We start from the raw sequence: 14,225 nt of genomic DNA on the forward strand, positions 1-14,225 counted from the left end.
GAAATTGAAATTCACCTCAGGCACCTAATGGATTAGGTCAGTGTCCCAGCCGCAAAATGCCATATAATGGCAGAAACAAATGGAGTTAAAACATACTGTAATCTTATGGTACAAATCAGAAAACATCAAGGCATCTAGATCCCATTGCATATACAAGTTAAATTACTCTGTCATTTATTAAATGGTCAATTTTTATTCACAATTCTTCTATAATTCCAAGATTTTTCAAGTGATATGCAAACAACAATTGACTTCAAACAGAAACTGATTTTATAAGAAATATGAGACCATAAAATATATAAATACCACACAAATAGTTCTATGACAACATGAATTCCAAAACTGTTCAATTTAATTAAGTTCACCAAACTAAAATTCACTGCAAACTTGGCCTATGTTTACCTGGCCACACCAGAAGACAGTTCAGGCACTACAACCCTTCGACTCCAAGCCACAAGGTCCCGCTCAGTGGCTATTTCACTTCTTGGTGCATTGCTATGCATCTGACGAACACCTTCAATTTGTCCACTACGTCTTAATCCTATATTTGGTGGTGAATGTACTTCTGAGGTAGAACTTACAGATCCTAAAAAGTCAAAAAGTGATAGTTGTACCTGATCTGAAATTCTAAAGAAAGCATTTAAAAAGAAAAATTCAAAATGAAAGGAAAAAAATAATTTCACTTAATCCATCACTTCAGAAATCAAATATTAACTGACTATAATTATTTCAGCATTTTCTATGGTCACCACAACACACACACTTCAACAGCTACTAGGCTGCAGTGCTGTTTAAAAATTCACATTTAAAAGGAGCAGATGTATGAACAATCTGAAGTGAAGCAAATGTTTCAGTGGTTTGCTTTTCTTTAAAAATGCTTTTGAAAACATTTATGCAAACCCCCACCAAAACACACACACATGCAAGATCCTTCAATCACCTACATTGCAGCAAAATTTCAAAGTTTTCCCACATCATTCCACACATAAGTTATTCTCGCTTACTCAGGTGGATTGCCAACCATGATTTTTAATAGTTGAAAACTACCGTGTAATCTAGTGCAAGACACTAAAACATGGAACAGCTGTACTGAGAAACAAGTAGCTCCTTCCTCTTTTCTCCCTATTTCCTTATTTGAGACAATTCAGATTCCAATCAAGTAGATGGCCAATTCCAGAGTAAACAGTACGGTAGTTACTTCTAAGGAAATGCAGGTGCTGCAAGTTCCCCGAGTGAGTAGAGAGTAACTTTAACAAAGACAAATTTGTAATGTTAAGAATGCTGAGATTCTGCAGAAAGGTAAAAAAAGATGGGAAAGCTGTATTATTTTCTATGGCTCAATACCTCCTTTCTAGTAGTTCAACAAAATGCACAAATCATGCACAATAATATGATTTACATTTTCTAACTCTCAGCTGTTTCAATAGAAAAGCCACAACACCCATCCCCCAGTAATCGACCTCTGCTTATCCGGCTGGTACTACTGGTTCCTGCCTCCCCAGAACGTCTCTGGTCCTGCTCTTGCTGAAGTCTTTGAATCATGCTATCCAATGGACTAACTTCTTGATTTGCTTGTTGACTAAGAACTTGATTCAATCCTGTGAAGTAAAATATACAAAACAACAACACACAAATGTTGATTTGAAGAACCAAATGTTACAAACAGCTCATCTAAGTTTTAGCTTTGAAACTTACACATGATTATATACTGTACTTGTAAGTATGGGCTAATGCATATTTTTGTAACAGTCATTTTTTTTAAACAGGACAACTTTTTTCTTAATATTGAGAGCATTATATTTTCTGAAGCAGAGTCAAGATGATCACATGCCACTCCTAATAAAAGTTTAAATTTGATCAAGTGCCAGCAAGTCACAGAAGCTTGATACAATTCTTACTTGCCCACTTAGTCAACGTAAATTGTTCAAATGTGTGCTTAGCCTGCCCCAAATGCATTATAAAACACTTCAGTATAAACTTCAACGAAAGAACTACTTCAAGAAGGTCTAACTGATTTAGAAAAGAATTATCTATACTAGAGAACAGCAAGCAGTAAAAATGCTTGATTGAGCTCCACATAGACATAATGATGGCACAGGTTAAGTAATGCTAATTTTCTTTGGTATGTAGAATAGCCAGGAAACCTCCTTTTGGGTAGGTCTCTTGAATGAAAGGCAGGAAATTGTTCTCACAGAAGTGATTACAAGGTGATAATACTCTTTCTGTGCAGCAAGCAAAAACTACAGCATGTTAAGCATAAACAACACAAAACCTCTTTTCATAGTCACAATGGACACAAAAAAATTAGAGCAGTATGGAGAAAAAGGCAAGGGTTAAAGTACTGACTTGAAAAGGAAGTAAGATACCTCCACATGGAACAGTTAGATGGTGGAGTGGAGTGGAGTGGTGGGAAGCTCTGGTCAAGAGAAGCAGAACTTGCAAAACTTTGTAATGAGGGATGACAATGTTCAAAGAAACAAGCTACAGAAATTATTTTCCCAGCATGATTCCAAAGAGATATCATAGTATAAACTGCACTTTGCAAGATCAAATACAAGATATTACAGTCATTGTGCTATGAAATGAAGAGCTTTGATTATGTGGCTAGACAGAAGCAGCCATCTCTTAACAGACGATGGCACGCAGGAAGAACATAAATATTTAAGACAGTGCTCTCAGGGTTTCAAGGCTGTGGTAGGGAAGCCAACTTCCCTAAAGCAGCAGAAGCTTGTAATCATGGAATGAGCTCTGGTATAACCACAGCTGGATGTTTTCTGACTCATGTAGTGAGACAGTTAGATTTCTTTGGTGATCTCATGAGCAGACATACTGTCTGCTGAAAACAATGGGAAATACTACTAATAACCCAAGAATGGTCTTAAATAAGGGAACTGCTACCTGAACAAAATTAATGTTTTTTATGTATCTAGCTTGTGAGATTTTGCCTTTGCAAGTAACAGCAAGTTTTTTTAAAAAAAGAAATAATAAAGACACTGGTATATATTTGATTTTTTCGAAACATCTGGTTTAAAGGAGCTCCACATACATCTAAGCAGTAAATCAAGCATGACTGTCTGAATTCCCTCTACTCTTATAAGCCCCTACAGAAAACTTGACAAGAAATACATTGTCAGTGCTCTGAGGGAGATCCATAAAATCCCACAATAAAGTTTCAGAAAGAAATGGAGCTTCCTTAGTGGAAGGGACATATAAAATACATGAATACAGTTTAGCTCTGCATAAGACTGCATATACTGTTGCTAAACTGTAAAGAGGTAGAAAAATGTCTTCTGTCTCTGCAGAATCTCTCTGGCTCTCTGTCAGCCTAGTTAATGGCTTCTGCTATTAAACAAAATGCTATGGACATAATCTTCCTACAGGCATTCATGTGTCATGCAGCCATGCCATTCAACTTAATGTTGTTGGGTGCAGAGTCTGACTTGTTTCAAGATATTATATTGGAGAACGTGCCCGGGACATTTTCAAATTTGGAGAATTTCAGAATGTCATGGATCCATGCTGTTACTGTAACAATGAAGTAAAATCACATTCGTCCTTGGAAATCGAATTTAGCTTCAAAGTCACTAGCTAAAAAGTTAGAGATGAAACATGGCAAATATTCACCAGAAAGGATTTTTTCCTTCTTACAGCTGCTTCTCAGGTAGCATTTCTTCCTATAATTTTGGAGAATATATGGAAATGCTCCTTAAAAATTATTATTTAAGTATTCAGTGGCTTGTAATCCTCAAGTCTACAAATGAGGATAAAGAGATCTTTAGGTAACAGCATTGTCAGTTAACCTTCCTGAAACGTCTGACATACCACAGGCTTAAGTATGGTATACATATAAGCCACTACTTACAGGCACAGTTTTCCCCTATTTTCAAGAATATCCAAATACTTAACAATGCCCATCTTGAAAACATTTAAAGCTACTTTCACCAGTCACTGTTTGCTCATTCATACTAATATCGAATGAGTGACACATACCAAGTAGGCATCATTTTTACATCCCCACCCATGTGGACCACATTTAGACAGTTTCCAACAGCCAGCCATTGGCCCAAAATATGCATGTTCCTCCCATGTTGTACGCACAGAGAATACAACTTTTGAGGAACTTCCTAGATTTTGTATCCCCATCAAGTCTTCAGAGTTCTCTAACCAAATCAACAAAGCTCAAGACTGCCTTCATCTAAAGAGGAGGATTTTGCATGTTTCATGTGTCCTCTCATTTTTCTCTTCTTGTAGGCGTTACTTGTTCCAACTGATCTTTGGAAGATCAGTCTATTTCCTAGGTTTTCTGAAGTAGGAAATCTTACCCCAAAGAGATCAACTGAAAGCCCACTCAGCATCATACACTGTTCCGATAATGAAATGAGCTCCAAGCTAACTGGCGTTGTAGCAACAACTAGTACTGACTTGATTGATGACAATACTGTAAGTGAAATTCTCACAATCAATCAGTGCCATGGACATTGCAATTCTTCCTTCCGCACTATGTGAACTACTATGCCCAGAAATGAAGAAAAAGGACGAAGTAAAAGGGGAAGCATAGAACACCTGGAGGTAACTAGATAGGCTACTGTGTACTGAAGTGAAATTTTCCATACCTGAAGATGTCACTCCCATCTGAGGAATAAGCTGTTCCTCTCTGCAGTTCTCACGACCAGGAACTAGCCTTTGATACCTTGCAGGATGAGGGTTGCCATCCACATCAACCAAAAATGGGGGAGGCATAAGGTGTGGAGCCTGCTGTGTCTGTTCATCCAGGACAAAGTTGTTGGCATCACGGATAAGGGGCCGATAATCACTATGAAAGAACATCTGATCTGCTATCTGTAAACAAAGTCATTTTGTAATTTTTTTAAAGAACCTATTAAAAAAAACATACAGAAGATAACTGCCAAAAGTATTTTTAACAGTGTTACTCATGGTCACTTTTGCAAAAACAAGGTTATAATCTGATCTGTTTATCTGAGTTTAAAGGGCAAAATTTAATGCCTCCATGATTTTTTTTCCCCAGTACTCCTTTTCTGTATTATAGTGCAAGGAGACTAATACACATGTTTGAGGGTAGGGAGCATTTAAAGAACAGGGGAATGGGGCAATATTTAACTACTTGAAGACATTTGACAGAACACAGCATGGACATATTAAATAAGTTACAAATTTTCTTCTATACTCTGAATTTATATTCTGATAATGAAAACTGTGTTACAGACTTATAAGCTATGATGTAGAAAGAGGAGGAAAAGGATATTTATCACATCATGTCATTGCCAAATATTTTAACACCAGCAGCCAAACATATATATTCTTATTATAATGCTAGATATGTGAAAAAGTTTCAGTAGATAAAGTAAAGCTGATCTAAAGTTGAACTCTTCAGGCTCAAAGTTTTCTTTATTATCTCAGTCCACCTGCTCATAATTTATTTTAGATTACTTTCCACAGACACTCAAGACTGAGGAATTCTTTTGTCCAAATACTATGTAAAAAGGTTTATGCTCCATCCCTTGCTGGCACATGCACCTCAATATCGTGCAATCAGAGAGATATTGAATCGCAAGGAGAAAAGAGAAAGAGAACACAAGACAAGCTGACGTGCATACTACACATCCCAACACTACCTACTGGCAAGCATGACCTTGGAAGCTCATGTACTCAGTTTAACTTTGAACAAGTAAAAATAAAATAATAAAATCATCATTCATACAAATTGGATTTCCAGTGGAGCATAAAAAATGATTAAACAATTGACTCAAGGCACAGAGATCTCCAAAAAAATCTTGTCTTAGGTGTTAAAGACAGGTATTTGAGCACAGACAGAGGAATGCCTGAGTTGGTGTAGAATATACTCTGATTTCTGAAGAGCATGCTCTTTCTTGACCAATCCATAACATAGTTTCCAGTAACTTGTTATGTAGAAATCAGTAAGGCAGAGATTATAGCGTCTACTCAGAGGCCTGGTCTCTCAATGGCAAAGTTCTCCTGTCCTGGATGTGAGAAGACCAAGAAAGAAAGATAATGACAAACATCTGACAATTACAACATCACAAAGTGCCTACATGCATCCACATGAGGTGGATAAAAAAAATTAAAAATATCATAGGAATCATGGGATCTAGACCCCAGAAAAATTCAGAAAAGTAACAACAAGAATAAAATTGGAAAGATGCATGGAAAGATGCAGTGGCAAAGAATTTACTTCAGGGATTCAAAAGGTTACCCTTACAAAGTGCGTATGTACAAGGTGACATCCCACTGCAGTAAGAAGCCCTGACTGGATGAAGTCTTGTTGCCAGATTCTCTGTTAACAGAAGCTGAATGAGAAAGATAGTACTTTCATGTGTTTGACTGACAGAATCAAGGCCTGCTTAACAACTTTGTTCCTTCAGCTCAAATAGCTCAATATGATAAAGATACTCGTCCTGACGTACAATTTTCCCTAGAATTATAATAGTAGCGTATCCAGTACTTTCACCTAGTGTAAATTTTTTCCTATTCAGTACTTCCCACACTGAGAAAGAAGAGATTCCAATGGCATGATCACACAGACTGAGTTTTAATGTGCTGTGTTGTCTGCACCCCAGGCTTTGTAAGCAAAGGAAAGATCTGAAAATCTTTCCTTAGATTCAGTGACCTCTACCAGAATAGCCTCTGGTGCAAGATCATGAGGGACGACTTTGCAATTACCATTCTGTGTATTCTGTACCATAATCAAGTATGGTAGAGAGAGTAAACAACAATTTTTTACTCCACGAGATAAGAACGGCATTTCACAGTGAACCCAGGCTCAGACCAACTCTCAGGTAGAATACTGGAATGTCCCTACTGGGACCTAGGACAACAATCTTATCCTCAGGCTATTCCAAGTCTTTTGAGAAAAGCTATTTGAGCTATTTGAGAAAAATCAAAATAATTAGACATTTTAGAGAACCTTAAATGTCTATGTTCAGCAGGCAACCAGTTAAAAGTACTAACAATCAGACCTATTTCTTGATGTACCGTTAGAGATCAAATTCATGACAAAAAGAAGATACCACACCATCATTAGGACATATGAGTTCTCTGTACATATGACTTCACAAACCCGGCTTGGGTGTCCAAACCCAGCAGGAAAGCTTTCCACAAGGTCTGAGCTCTACAAATAGACTCTCCTTCAATAACTACACTACACATTCAGAACACTCAGCTTCTCCAAATGGGCACACCTACACAAATGCAAAGAGATTTTACCCACTACTGCACCAATCCACTGCACAGGAGCTGTGAACTTGCAACAAAAGAACCGTGGTTTGGGCAGTCTGTAGGAACTAAAGCCTTAGAAAGGTCAGAGATCTAGTCCATTCTAAGATTTAAAATCAACAGAAAGGTACCTTATGCTTTAGGACAGTTAGGCATTCCTGGACAAGTTTCCACCTAAGCAAGAACTTCTGAAGTGCACAGGCCCTTTTGACAGTGAACTCAGCTCATCTCTGATGATCTTCACACACTCATAAATCTCAGCTGAGATTGGCTCAAGGTTCCCTTAATTGGGTCAAATAACAAAAGAGCCCCAAACAAGCAGCAAATGTATTCTCCCCCCCCAAAGAATTACTCCACAAAAACATGTATCATCAAAAAAGAAAAAAAAGAAAAAAGAAAACAAACCAAAACCACTGCATCGCCTTCATAATGGCCAAGATAACACCAGGGAAAAAAAAGCCTGGGCAGGGGTTGTAGTCAACTAGGAAACACAGATACTATCTGAAGATAACATGAAAAACCATACATGCAGAAAACCAAGAGCTTGCTCTCTCGGCAGAGCTAACACTATCTCAGCTATAATCATTGTTCTGAGCACAACTCGTGAATGCAGGAATACAGGACAGGTTACCACACTCCTTCCTTTTGTAAAACTAATTCCCCAAGACAGATGGAAACCACTTTAAAGCCAAAAAACTGCAGGTCCTACCAGAGCATATTCTAAGATGATGTCTGAAAAAAACACAAAAAGTATCTGACGGTAGGACGACAGAAAAAAGAACACCTAATCTCCAGCACACACCTATCTGTAGTTACATTTTTGCATAAAGCAGGTCAAACAAAAATGAAAGAGGAGATGGAACCAGACAAGAAAGAGATCAGAAACTTCCAAGTTGAGTTTTCAGAGAGGTGAAGGCTGAGATTAAAGACGTAACAGATGTGAGTCCTATTTGCTCCTATTTCTTCTATGGTCAAGAATGCCGAGATTACCACTGGCACAGTAACAGCTGGAGAGGATAATTTTAAATCACCCAGTAAGTGAAAAATTTTAAACATAATCTTTTCTCAGAGGCTGCAGTGAAAACACCAAGAGAACAAAGAGTCTGTAGAATTCAAGAAGTGAAAAGCAATTGTTTTCATTCTTCAAACAGATCTAATCCCTCACAAGGTAAATTCTCAAATGGCAGTGTAAAGTAAACTCCTGGTCCATCACAGCAAAGACAAAAAGGCTCACGGTTTCAATTTCATTTCCAACATTTCTGAGTAGCAGTGGACTATATGCTTCCAAAATTATTGGAAAGAAAAATAAACCTGGAACAACCCATGGACATGGCGAGAAAAATGTTTCTATTACCTTAGGCTTTGAAGTTTGGAAGAATAAGAACTCTGAAGAATAAGAACTCTGAAGAATAAAGACCTTGAAAATGATCTGATAATCCTGGTTTTCCTTGCTTGTGATGTCTCTGCTTGTTGGTTTTCTTTGGAATGGAAGGGAAAATGCACAGCTAGTAATAGCTGAGGGATAGCAACAGCAGCCAAGTATCAAGTAGTTCAAATTATAGTGTGGGGGGGAAATCCCCAATATGCAACTAGCATCAAAATAAGAGCTGGAAGACTACTGGAAGACTACAAAAAGAAATGCAGTGGCTCACAAGACAAAGATTAAAATTCCTTTTGCTATTCCTCCTTCAGGCCCCTCTGCGTTGCTGTTTGCCAAAAGGCCAGCCTGAACCCAAAGATCCAAAGCAGAAGACAAGATCCAGAAGCCAGCACTTCACCAACAACCTTCAAATATCAGCTACCAGAAGCAGAAATGACTCCTTAAGTATTAGAAAGAGGGAGAAGAGACACACCTCACCTCCCCCCTGGGTAGAAGAAGAATTAGGGCTTTGTGGGCACTCCAAACTAGCTAACCTGTATGGTTCATAGCGCATGTTCATCCACAGAGAAAAAAAAAAAAAAACAAACCACCAAAACACACCACAACAAACCACCACCCCATATCTTCACAGTTATGAGGGTCTGTGGCAAGACACCCACACTTAGGATACACAATGTAGGCTATGACATTAGAATAAAGATATAATATTTTAATTACACAGTAACAGTGGAACATTGCTGTGTAAGCACCAAGGCATCCACAACAGCAGAACTTCATTGGCAGACATAAAATTGTATCACTAGAACATATAGTACGTTTATTGTAAATAATTGTCTCCCAGGTTATGCAATTTTTAAATACAGATAGCAGGAATTAGTTCTATTAGAAGACCTCCCCCCCCGCCCCTTTTTGGTCTTAGTTAGGAACCAGAAAAATATTTAAAGCAAAATGTTTAACTATTATCAATTCCACTGCAGTTTATTCACATTATCCATGTGGATCCATTAGTAGGCACTTGTAACCTTGTCACCTAAGAGACCAGACAGTGACTGGGTAATTTTTAAAATATTTTTAATTATTTTTAAATTCCCATGTAAACAGTAGCTTAATAGCATGTTTCCATAGTTTAAAAAAAGACAGTGAAAGAAAGGTCAATGTCAACAACAGGAATCTGAAACACCCCATGCTAATGGCTCAAAATTGTGTTAAGATACACCCTCTTGAAATGAAGCTCTGAAGGAAAGTTTGTACAAATGCATTCAACACAGAAAACATTTTGATTTTCATCTTGCACTGTACCTTGTCATATTTGCTACTGGAACCAAAGCCAAAAATCAGAAGGTGACCGTGAGAATCAGTACATGCAAAATGCTGTCCATCAGGAGAGCACTTGCAGTCAAAAACTGCACCATGTCCTTGTCCTTCAATCTGAAATACATCAACATACAAAATAATTAAGTTACCAGAAATAAATAATTTTCAATTATGATTCTCAAAACTGTGGTGCTGATGTTGAAATTTATTATAAAATCTGTAAGACAGTATACTGCTAGATAGAAGTTACTTTAAAGCATAGTTTACTTTTTAGCTATTCACTTTTCAGTGAATTTTGTAATAATGCTCATGAAAGATGCCAAATTGATAGTAGTAGAAACTGACAGACTTTATCCACAAAGCAGGCACAGTATAGGAAGTGAAAATAAAAGCTTCCCCTTGAACGTCCTGCTAATGAGCCTAACCAGAGAGCTGGGTCCAGTTCAGGGCTTAGTCACTACACCCTTTCAATCCTCTGCCTTTTTGCTAAGCTAGCCCAGTAACATTGGCTGCTGCGGTGTTTCAGAACACCTGCCTGCTAGAAAACGCACTGACATAGACAACCCACATTACACAACTTAGCAACTGCCTGCTTCTGTAATTCCTACTCCTAATTTATTGGAGCGGGGGAGGTGTAGATTTGTGTAAAAACTCCACTTTTTAAAGGAGAACTGCAAAGATTTTAAAAAAGGAATTTTTACCTGATACTCATTTTCTGTTTTCCAGTTCCATTAAGCCAGAACAAATGGGTTTTTGTTTTTCCCTGCAACCTGTCAATCAAGCAGAGGTGACCAATCACCACTCTGAATTTTCATGTCTTCAGCACCTCTTCAGAAAGCCCCTTTCTATTCTCCCCAGCAAAGCACTTTTGCATTTTCTTTAAAGAGACACCAAACAAAATTATTTCCCTAACTGTGGCAGGCCTATATACTGCCAGAAAAAGCAATGGTATTCAGCCTGCAGGAAGTAACACTATGCACTTCTGTAGTACCTTCCAGAGGCCATCAGTATTATTTTAAAAAGTTAACAAACCAAGCCTCAAAAAACCTGTGAGGTAGGTACTGTTCTCACTATCTTACAGGCTGAGACAAAGGCAAGAAGTCTAAGTCTTTTGCCCAGGGTCTTACAACACATCCACACCCACAGCCCTGCACACCCCCCCAATAGCAGAGGCTGCTACACCTATTACCCATGCTTTCAGGTGTTTGATAAAGGTCTTTCTTACTACAGGTACTTTCCATAAAGGTCAAATGAGTTTCTGGATTAGCGAAAGAGGAAGATAAACCAATGCAAGTTTTATGTTCTATTTTGCCCATTATTCCAGAAGAAACGAATTCTTAACAGAAGTATCTTACAGAAAGAGATGGAAAATAAAAACAGTGTTTCAAGCGAGTGACACTAACATCACAACAGCTAAGAATGCAGAATGAATTTAGGCTAAACAAGATCCAACAACCAAGGCAAAGTTACAACTTTTTGCTGCTTTTTGTATGTAGAAAGCTTACTGTATTAAAGGGAGACAGTTTGGGGAGGCAGGTAGAAAGGGGAAGGAACTTCAGACCGAGAATAAGCTTTGCAGATGTATGGTAAAAACCTGGGAAAGGAGTACTTACATAGAGATTTCTGTTCCCTTCCCCTTCCTCCAGCAAAGGAAACATGAAAGTATCAAGCCTCCTAACATTCAAGTCCTTCAGAAATAGAATTTCAGGTTTCTCCTGGAGCCTAAGATTTGAAGACGTTTTGTTTTACAAGGAAAACAAGGCATGCTATGGGAAGAACTATTTGCTCATTAAGGTGAGGGGAAAAATAAGAAATAGAAGGAAAAATACCAAACTATTAAGACGATGGGTTTTTTAAATCTTTCGCAGAAATAAATGGTTTGGATGGACCATTTTCCAGAGACCCCTGGGAATTAGAGTGTTACTTAGAAGACATGCCCTTCTTACGTAAAGCAAAGGAATACTGATCTACTATTCAGTGATTAGTACAGTGCAAATAGTTTTACTCTATACGTGCCCAGAATCTGGTTTAAGAAGTGCTTTTGGAAAAGACAGCAGTAAGACCTTTTAGTACAACCCCTCAAGTCTAATGTACAATTACTTGGAAATAAAGATCCTTTAATATTATAAGAACAAAAATTACTGTTGGGGATAAGCTTCCGAGATATAATTACTATTACAAATTAAGGGCAAAGCCTGCCAGAGTGTGCTACTCAGTAGAATTTTTTTAAACAAAAATATTTGGGTATTAATAAATGATACTTTACAATGGAATTTCTTCAATAATAAAGCTAACACAGAGGATTCAGTCACTTGGAACAGAAACTAGATGTTAAGTTGCAAAAGGTAAGCTGTGGGGAACCAGTGAAGCTGTAACTTCAGCAAGCTAGATAAGGGACTTGAGCAAGAAGGAAGCTGCTTTCCCCACTCCATGCCTTTTAAATCAAAGATGCAAGAACTATATGAAGACCGTATTCCAAAGAAGATAAACGGTTTATTCTGTTTGGAACCTTTCCCTACTGAATGAAAGGATATAAATGGTGAAGGGAAGAGACTGCCCATGAGAACAGAAAAAGCACTGGTCAATTAAGAGCTGTCCCAACAAAGGGTTGCCAAGAGTGAACATGTTAAGATACTGCTAGTAGCAAAGCAAGTAGCAAGGATTCTTCAGCCACAAACAGGGAAGAACCAGTGATGCTACAGAATGAGGACTAAGATAAGATTACTTTTAGTCTCAACCCCAAGAATTACGCTATTTGCCCACATTTTCACTAGCAAGGAAACAGATGGACATAGGTACGTCACAAAGGGAGGAATGTTGATGAAGTAAGAGAATGAAAAATGGAAGTTGTTCTTTTCCTCTCAGTTTTGAAGAGAGCTTATTGTTCTCCCCCAAACCAGCGAGAATAGAGTTGTGAAACTAGTACAAAGTAACGTGTCTTAGGTCCATAGTTTGTTGTATGAAAACATAGTACCACCTCAATAATAAGCCTTTCTGACCTGTTATCAACAGTATGAAAGACTTAAAACCTAGTTTTTAAGAAAAGTAAAAGACATGGGAGAAAAAAAAAGAAAAAAAAAAAAAAAACAAAAACAAGTAAAGTGAAAATTTATCAAGAATAGAGAGTACCAGACAAACTTAGCAGTAAATTTCTTCAGTAAAATAACTGTTTTTTTTATACCAAGCAAATATAATTCATTCAACCTAGCTAGATTTCACAGCCATAATATGGCACTGAAAACTTAGTTCAAATGGAACAGATTGTGATTAGTAGGAGAAATGCAGAGTAAGTAAACTTGCTAAGAAAAGGATAACAATTATTGGTTTTGGAAAGACATACAGAACTAAAAGGATGTTATCAGTGAAGTTCCTCAGGCCAGGCTTTTCTGTTAGTGCCTACAGAAAAAATAAGAGCCTGTGGATGAAATGAACATTAGGAAATCATCCACTGAGAAGAGATTTGGGACACAGCACAAATGATATAGACTGAAGCAATTAAAAGCCAACAGGACAAAATGCAATAGGCCATGAACCTAGTAAGATTATTAGAAATAACTTACTAACACACTTACTGCTGGAAAAAATAACGGAACTCAAGTTCACACACAATAACTCTACGTATTTCTATCACGCCTTCCAACCCAAGTCATCAGCACTGTTTAGAAAGTCAGCGAACTAAGCCTCTACTAGCCTGCGGTAGATAACATTCTCTCCTGTCCTTAACATTAAGAGACTGACGCAATTAGTTCGAAACACAGGGAGAAAGATTACTGTGTATTCATTGCAATGCATCACATGTAATGCAACAACAAAAAGAAATATAATCCTAAAATATACCAGAAGTATATCCAGAAGAGAAAAAGCACACATTCTAGACAAGCAGACAACGATAAGAACAAACTCTTCCAAAGCAATACACATTAATTCTTGCTTCCCATGTTCAAGAAAAGTAAATTCTAAGTGGAACAGCTACAGAGAAATGTTTCCAGTCGTCATGATAATGGAAAACCTAGGAGCTCAGCTTCTTCACAAGGACACTAAGGAAAGAGGACTGTTTTGTATGCATATACAAAAAGACCTTTAGCAGGAAGAGACCTACTCTACTTAAATGCACAGGAACAAATGAAAATTAGTTACAAGCAACATTCAAACTTGAAAACTGAAAGTTAGATTCTAACGATCACAACAATGGTATGCTAGAACAACTTTCTAAAACTAGCAAAAAAGCAAAGTTAACTAATTGTTATTAAAACATATAACCTCTTTCATAAGTGATGAA

The 14,225-nt window shown here is 37.6% G+C and overlaps 1 protein-coding gene across 3 annotated transcripts in view; it reads right to left on the bottom strand.

The window, feature by feature from the left end:
- The window catches only part of PHIP (PHIP subunit of CUL4-Ring ligase complex), a 120,843-nt gene that overhangs the window by 47,900 nt on the left and 58,718 nt on the right, over positions 1 to 14,225 (bottom strand). For all 3 annotated transcript variants that reach the window (XM_072855335.1, XM_072855334.1, XM_072855333.1), the window contains exons 16-19: positions 9,932 to 10,060; positions 4,614 to 4,839; positions 1,461 to 1,598; positions 403 to 586 (exon numbers count right to left, since the gene is read on the bottom strand). In XM_072855335.1, coding sequence (XP_072711436.1) covers positions 403 to 586; positions 1,461 to 1,598; positions 4,614 to 4,839; positions 9,932 to 10,060 — 677 coding nt within the window. The remainder of the gene's footprint in view (positions 1 to 402; positions 587 to 1,460; positions 1,599 to 4,613; positions 4,840 to 9,931; positions 10,061 to 14,225) is intronic.

Source organism: Ciconia boyciana, chromosome 3, assembly GCF_034638445.1.
Source record: "Ciconia boyciana chromosome 3, ASM3463844v1, whole genome shotgun sequence".
NCBI lineage: Eukaryota > Metazoa > Chordata > Aves > Ciconiiformes > Ciconiidae > Ciconia > Ciconia boyciana.